The sequence below is a fragment of the Wolffia australiana genome, chromosome 16 (assembly GCF_029677425.1).
Source record: "Wolffia australiana isolate 7733 chromosome 16, ASM2967742v1".
NCBI classification, from domain to species: domain Eukaryota; kingdom Viridiplantae; phylum Streptophyta; class Magnoliopsida; order Alismatales; family Araceae; genus Wolffia; species Wolffia australiana.
This window is the reverse complement of record NC_135850.1, coordinates 6,440,323-6,447,076: the sequence shown is the minus strand read 5'-3', so window position 1 is coordinate 6,447,076 and position 6,754 is coordinate 6,440,323. Positions and strand designations below refer to the sequence as shown.

At 40.5% G+C, this 6,754-nt stretch overlaps 1 protein-coding gene and 1 pseudogene across 3 annotated transcripts; both read right to left on the bottom strand.

The window, feature by feature from the left end:
* Nucleotides 1-418: 418 nt before the first annotated feature.
* Nucleotides 419-536, bottom strand: LOC144714057 (5S ribosomal RNA; annotated as a pseudogene).
* Nucleotides 537-761: 225 nt separating this feature from the next.
* On the bottom strand, nucleotides 762-6,754 carry LOC144713582 (mitogen-activated protein kinase kinase kinase 1-like). 3 transcript variants are annotated; one of them, XM_078588194.1, is made up of 9 exons: nucleotides 6,638-6,754; nucleotides 5,626-6,566; nucleotides 5,235-5,319; nucleotides 5,046-5,108; nucleotides 4,009-4,166; nucleotides 2,139-2,214; nucleotides 1,987-2,046; nucleotides 1,534-1,641; nucleotides 762-1,385 (listed from the first exon to the last, which is right to left on the bottom strand). In XM_078588194.1, the coding sequence occupies exons 2-9, from the start codon at nucleotides 6,501-6,503 to the stop codon at nucleotides 1,179-1,181; spliced, it is 1,635 nt and encodes a 544-aa protein (XP_078444320.1). In that variant the 5' UTR covers nucleotides 6,504-6,566; nucleotides 6,638-6,754; the 3' UTR covers nucleotides 762-1,178. The 3 variants fall into 3 exon arrangements, 2 of the variants coding, with proteins under 2 accessions (XP_078444320.1, XP_078444321.1); XR_013584101.1 differs by having other exon boundaries at nucleotides 1,369-1,385; nucleotides 1,848-2,046; XM_078588195.1 differs by lacking the exon at nucleotides 1,987-2,046.

Sequence of the window (6,754 nt, the reverse complement as noted above, 5' to 3'; positions counted from 1 at the left end):
GTGTTTCGAATTTTCTGGAAAAGTTAAACTAGTCAGGTTTCCTAGATAAGTGAACTTGTGTGTAACCAGTGCAAAATTTTAATGCCTTAAATTTGATTAAGTTATGTCCCTCTTTCTTGCCTCATCACCCTTATCACTAAAACGTCACCATTCTAAAAGAGACTCTACAAGTTATTCAACATAACTGCAAGCCTAATCATTGGCATTTGTTTGTTTCTAAATTATATATTTATAAATTTGTACTAGGTAATATAAATTTCAAATGAACTTAGTAGGCCTCTCCTCTTTTTAATTCATGAATTTTTAACCTAACATAAAGGAAATTTAGAAGCCATTTCATAAAATTAAAACAGGGGTCAATAAAGAGACATTTATTTTTTTTTGAAATTTTGAACTGTGATTACATGGCCATGCTGTGGTCACCAACGAGGACTTCCCAGGCGGTCACCCATCCTGGTACTGCTCTCGTTCAAGCGCGCTTAACTTCAGAGATCTAATGGGATCTGGCACAGTAGTGTGCTGATACTAGTGTATTAAAGAGACAATCAAACATAATCTTTAGGTTACCCATTACATTAAGCAGTGTTACATTATAATAACTTTACCATTTTATCTTCTGGGACATGAGAATTTCCAATGTTTCATACAAATATAGAATGACCAACATCATTTCTGCCATACATTAATGGATCACATTGTCAACACAATGTTGGCCTCATGTGATAACTAATGCATATACATATATATATAAGAGAGGAGGGTGCAAGATCCAAAGAACCAATGTGACTTTTTGGATGACTACATCCAGATTCAAATCTGGTCAGGTATCTGCAAAATACAATCAAGCAGAAGTAAAATTTACATTCTAATGGGAGGAAATGAGGAATTTACACTATTTCATGATGTCAATGGTTTCCTGGCCTACACCAATGTCGACCAACAATATAATATTTTCATACACCCGCATGGCACATTCTCCAAGCAAAAATCCGATGCAATCTTTAGTTATCCACTGCCTGATTTCCTTCAAAGGAAGGTGCACAGATCCAGAAGAATCCTACCAGGATTACCATGCTGTGGCCTCATCTCAAGAACAATATGATCATAATGATGATGACGGCGATGACGATGACGATGACGATGATGTGAAACTAATGAACATGCCATCGGTAAGCTCGTCATCGGCCACCGCCAGTCGAATAAGAAGACCTTAAAAGGGTCTGGGGTGTTCTTTTGATAAAAGGATGCTCCAGCAGGCAAGCGGCAGAAGGCCGGTCTCGTGGGTTGACTTGGGTACATTGGCCAATGAAATCACGGGCTTTTTTAGACAGTGATTTCGGGATGGCGGGCGCCCTCCCACTTCCAATGTGATACACTGCTTGCACCTGTAAAATCCCCCCACAGATTCAGCTTCAGCAGATTATTTTTTCACTGATTTTTATTTTAAAGAAGAATATCACATGATTTTACTGTTTATGTTTAGTCAAAATCACCCAATTAAGCAAGTTGATCGATAACTAATGCATCTCTTACCCAGTCTAGATCTGGGAAAGGATGTTTCTGGGTGAGCATTTCTAACACGGTGCATCCGAGACTCCATATATCAGCTGGAGTGCCATAGCTTGCCACAGGGTTAGCCACCTGCGATACCATGAAGAAAAGTGAGTCAAATTCTCATAGAAGGAGATTAGAATGTTGTAGAGAGAGATGGGCATAGAGAGAGAGAGAGGAAGAGAGACGATGACCACATTTTGATCACGTAGATGAGGAACATGAACAAAGATAAGGCGATGTTTCCGGAATCTAATGACTCTCGACTGAGATCGCAAGCTCATTCTTAAACTTACTTCTTTCCTACCTTCTACAATTCTTTGCCCCTTGAAACATAGTGGTCCATATTAGACTAGCAATGTAAGTAGCAGTCTAGCAGCAGCATCATGTATGTCAGGAATGAAATGATTGAATTCAAATTGCACACATTCAAACCTCTGGGGCCATCCAGTAGACTGTTCCTTTGCTAGATCTCAGCTTTATGGATTCCGTTGTCTGAGAGAGAGATAAATAAAATAGAAGATATTGTTGGTTCTGCTTCCCAAAGGAAGAGACCACATGAAAAGGAAATAAATGGCATAGCACACCTGTTTTGCAAGACCAAAATCGGCAAGCTTGATCGATCCATCAACAGCAAGAAGAATGTTTGCACATTTTATATCCCTGCGATGTAAGGAAACTGTATGCATTACACCAAAAATAAAGTTTTTAAAGATCATGGGGATAGAGATTTGTATTAAACGACCGGGAAAAGGTCACATTTATCACTATTTTGTACAAACAGTAAATCACTTAAATCTCTTTTTTTCTGGTAGCTTTGAAGGGTACTCATGTACTTTCATTTTATAAGTTCCTTTTACCCCAATACAGGTAGGGAACCCTCTTATTGAATGATTTTGGTTTAATACCTATTGGCCCAACGCCTTGGGCTGTGAGTTTTCCCAGTTGCCCTTCCTATGATCACACATCTCTTAATCTTCCTTCTCTCTATAAACATAACTATTTTCTTTAAATGGAACCTGAACCGTGGCCCTGTTTCTCTTTCCGTTAACTATTTGCTAACGGAAAAACGGAGAATGCTGAAGGTTACAATTTCCCCCAGTTGCAGTTGTTAATAGTTGAGATGATATTAAGGGTGATTGAAGCATGATATGATCCTGGGGGTTGTATTGGCTCATTCAACCCTACTCCAATGTAATTTCTAAAGTACTTTATAAACTATTCTCAATGTTCACGTCCAAGAGAAGACCAGAGCAATGGAGAGAAGAGAAGGTAGAGAGAGAGAGAGAAGGTTGGCAGAATAGACTACGCCACGGACAAGGCAGGATGGATGACGTCAATTGTCAAGGGGAAGGAGGGTGCCGTTCTGTGTATGCAAGGACGGATGTCTGCAAGAAGATGAGGTATGCAGCATACAAGTAGGGGTGTTGCTACAATTTTGTTTTATTGATGGCTTCCTATCTGGTACAAGTCGCTTCTTTTCCAAGAATTACCATAGAAGGAAAAGAAGACTCCTCCAATGAGAAGATCCAGGAGGGTATAAATAAATCACTAGCCAGTAGGAGGGGTATCGAATATCTGTCTTCAAGAATCAGTTGCAGACTTCAACTGGAGGTTGGAAAGGAGGAGCAGGCCTGCGATCCAGAAGAGGAGAAAGCTCGATCCTGGGGATCTCCAATCTATCCATGTTCTTCCTTCTCCCTCGTTCCCTCCCAGTCGTCTCTTCCTCTGTGACATATGAGTTGTTTCCCTTGTCACGATCCTCCTTAGCTGGATATTTTGACAGCTTTCACTTCTTCTATATGGATTACTCTTGATCTTCTTCGAAATTCATATCACTATCCAAATAAAGGGGTAGCAAACCATCTTCTGTCAGTGATTTTGCTTTTTTTTCCCTTCTCTCAGCCTGCCCACTCTAAGCAGATGGGATTCCTCCTGTTCTATCATCTCTTATCTCTCGTTTTCTCTTTCATCTCTCTTTTTCTACTCCTTCCGCTCATAACAGAAGTACTTTGGTCTGCTTTTGGTGCAGACATCTTCTTATCTGTACCTAAAGGGATATGACGGAACTGAATGCAAAGACATTACTCCACTCCTCCCACTTCACTACAGGAGATGAGACTTTCTTCTGAAAGGTTCTGGGGATAAGCATATCATATACCATAAAAGAGAAATAAAGTATCATTTGAACTTCCAGTTACCTCCATAAAAGTGCACCCAAGGTGACACAGATTCGTAGAAGAATATTAGTAAGGGCAACTTTTAATCTCCTATCCCCATCCCTAGATAAGGATAGGGAATACTCTATCTTAAATGAGTTTATCTGTTTTAGCAACTCCCTCCCTTCTAATCCACTCTTCATTCTTTCTCTCTCTTCCACACGCTACCTCCTTCCCTGGGAGTTCAACAAAGAACTAGGCAGAAAACAGAAAGAAAAAAAATTGAGATGCCTCTCACCTGTGGACAATATTTCTATCATGCAAATACTTCAGGCCATTTAAAATCTGCCTTGTATAAGCTGACACATGAGAATCTTGTAGCTTGAAGTTTTGATAAAGGGATGCTAGAGAACCAAGAGGCACATACTCAAGGAAAATGTACAACGTTGATTCTTCCTGAAAGTACGATGTGAGCATCATTACATTTCGGCAAAAATGGGGCCACTGACAAAAGATACAGTTCTAAGAAGAGATTGAGCCTTCATGGTTCCCACGTTTTTTCTCAACAGAAGAGTGATGATGATGATGATAAAGATAACTTCCTCTGTCCTTGGCCTTTAGTCACTCTCGCTGTTAACCTCAGTTAGACAACGAGAGACAATGATGAAATCACCATCCTCATCATCATTCATCTGCGGCACAGATGGCAATGACAAATTTGTCATCACAACTGAAGCTGGGGAAAATGACAATGATGGATTTTGGATGACGTCAATGGTTTTTGACATCCTCATCAGTAAGAGTATACTTTCCTTGACATTGTCTTTCATCTTCTTTAGATTTCCCCAAACAACCCTTCTCCACTGAAAAAATTATAAGCCCGCTTTTCATTTTCTCTTCCTTTAACTGCTTTCTCAAAGCACAAGCAGCAGTGCTGATTTAAAGATCAAAATCATTATATCCTGATGTATTTTCAAATATCACACGCATAAAGGGCTAGGTTCAGATTAACTTCTTGAGGGTTGGCATTAATAGCATGTACGCAAGTAAGAACTTGGTCAAGATCAACTTCTTGAGCACAGAACAGTGGTTGCATCAGCTAATTGACATAACTTTAAGGAAACATGTCAACCAATGAAAATGCGAAGCATATTCCCGAGTGAAAAAGTAACAGAAGTCAAACGGTAGTTCTCCAAACCTTCAGATGAGGGAAAGGATTGGATAGAAAAGCAGGCACACTGAGAGGTTATATTCAAAAAGGACCCTTGACTTAAATACCACGAGGACGTATTCAAGAGTAAACAATAACCCTTCCAAAGAATGTAAAGAGCATACCTTCTCTGTCCCAAGATACTTAACAATATTTTCATGCTCGAGTTGACTCAAAAGTTCAACTTCCTGGAAAGAGAAGAAACCACTCTATAAAAAAAAATTCAACGGAATCAACAATTCAAAACTATTGAATCTATTTCCGAAAAATCCCAAAAGGGATCTGCTGAATTACAAAGAAGATTTTTTATCCACCTTTTCAAGTTGCTGAATACATTCTAGGACGTTTGGGCCTTCATTCACCAAAGACACTTCTTTGATGGCAAAGAAAGATCCATCCCTTCCAAGGAAAACAGCAAGATTTAGGTTCTTTTGTACCTCAAGAAGAATTTTTAATGCCCAGACTACTTGCACACGACACGATAACGAGATATAAAAATAACAAGATAGTAAGTATCTTCAAGATAAAGTAACACTAAATCCATCAGCTAGTTAACATGACCGTAAGATTAACCGCAGCAGCAGTGGAACGAATTTTCCTTTTTACGACAAAAACACACTATCAGTTTTCAGGAGAAGATAGAATGGGTAGAACAGTCTGTTCAATCATCAACTGGAAAAATATAAAAGGGAAAAGGAAACTTACTCGCTGAAAGCTTGATAGACAGCCCCAAATGAACCCTGCCCGAGTAATTTCCCCTTAGTCCAGGAACCAGGACTGATGTGAAGCTTCTGTTTAAAGTTGGGGGAGACAAGATCTGGAGTAGTACTGGATGAATCTTCACCTTGAGACGTCCACAACGATCCAGATGACATGGGATCAAAGCCACTCACTCCCACCCTCCTCTCCTTCATCTCTTTCTCTTTCTCAGACTCTAAAGAACTTACATCAGCGAAAAAATCAAAGGTACTAACTTGGGAAGCTTCATCAGGAGCCAAAGAACTGACTAAATCCCATGTCGTAAAGAATTTATCAACAGCAGGCAGAGACATTTTTGGGGGAGGAGCAAGAACTGAAGGCCTTGGGCCTTTAATTCCTCCCCCTTGACTGTATGTGAAGGTACTTGGAATTGCATCACACCCATAAACATCTAATTCATCTAGTTTCTGTGGTGGAGAACAACCTTCAATTAGAGGGGATTTTGAACAATCTCCAGCTAATGGCGTCTCTGCAGCCATCCAATCTCTTGGGGTGATGGCAAAATCCTCTGGATCCGCAACACCAAAACTCTCACAGAGAGCAGCAAACTGCCCATCTGCTTCACCCCTGATGCAAAAACAAGCCTCGTTCGAACCAGAAAGATGGGAATCCGACCGTGTAGACGATCCTTCCAAACCCTCGTAACAAAATTTCCTGGCTGAATTACCATCTGAGTAGAAATCACTGTCCTTGTCAGCTCTGTTTCGACAGATTTTCGACCTTGATAGCCATTTCCTTCTCTGCTTGCGATCGGGGGATGCGCCGCCGTCGCTCTCCCCCGTCTCCTTCTGCCGGCTTTGCTGGAGAACTCCCAGTAGATTCATACCCACACAGCGCAATTACAACGATGGATCGTCTTCCATAACAACGAACAGGTTACAGATCGACTAAACGAGAGGAAAACCAAAAACAATCAGAAGAATTCAACAAAATCGATGATTCAGACATCAATACTCACCTTTCTGGATCTTTATCTTTGATTCGAAGATTCTGATCTTGTTCGCCATTTTCCTCTTCCTCGATTGGTCTGGCGAGGCTGCCCACCGTTTCCACTGCCGCGTTTCTTCGTCGCAAT

Coding starts and splice junctions, on each gene's coding strand:
- LOC144713582 (XM_078588194.1), bottom strand. CDS start 6,503: ATGAATCTACTGGGAGTTCTCCAGCAAAGCCGGCAGAAGGAGACGGGG. Junction 2,215..4,008: donor GATAGAAATATTGTCCACAG/GTGAGAGGCATC, acceptor CTTACATCGCAG/GGATATAAAATGTGCAAACA. Junction 1,386..1,533: donor CTTTCCCAGATCTAGACTGG/GTAAGAGATGCA, acceptor GGGATTTTACAG/GTGCAAGCAGTGTATCACAT.